This window comes from Haliaeetus leucocephalus, unplaced genomic scaffold (genome assembly GCF_000737465.1).
Source record: "Haliaeetus leucocephalus isolate CR32 unplaced genomic scaffold, Haliaeetus_leucocephalus-4.0 Scaffold92, whole genome shotgun sequence".
Lineage (NCBI taxonomy): Eukaryota > Metazoa > Chordata > Aves > Accipitriformes > Accipitridae > Haliaeetus > Haliaeetus leucocephalus.
Genome location: NW_010972528.1, coordinates 8,057,925 through 8,058,194, shown reverse-complemented (window position 1 = coordinate 8,058,194; position 270 = coordinate 8,057,925). Strand labels below are relative to the sequence as shown.

Below are 270 nucleotides of genomic sequence, written 5' to 3'. Positions count from 1 at the left end.
TGGCCCCGCCGCCTTCGCCGGCAACTCCTCTCCTCCCGCGGCGGCGCGCCCGGAGCCCCGCCGCCCCGCCGCGCCCGCCCCACCTGGTCGAAGTAGATGATCGTGGTGCGGTTGCTCATCTCGGAGGGCTCGTGGTTGGTGCTGCGGATGGCGGAGAAGGCGACCTTGGCGCTGCCGGAGCGCACGGAGATGCCGAGGGCCGTGCCGGTGGGGTCGGAGGTGGGGTTGGAGTCGCACACCACGAGGCACTTCCCCTCCAGCACGATGGGC

The 270-nt window shown here is 73.3% G+C and overlaps 1 protein-coding gene across 1 annotated transcript in view; it reads right to left on the bottom strand.

Annotated features, from left to right (window-relative positions):
- Positions 1-270, bottom strand: part of CBLN1 (cerebellin 1 precursor) — a 3,056-nt gene that overhangs the window by 2,140 nt on the left and 646 nt on the right. The window contains 1 exon segment of the mRNA XM_010585227.1: positions 84-270. Coding sequence (XP_010583529.1) covers positions 84-270 — 187 coding nt within the window.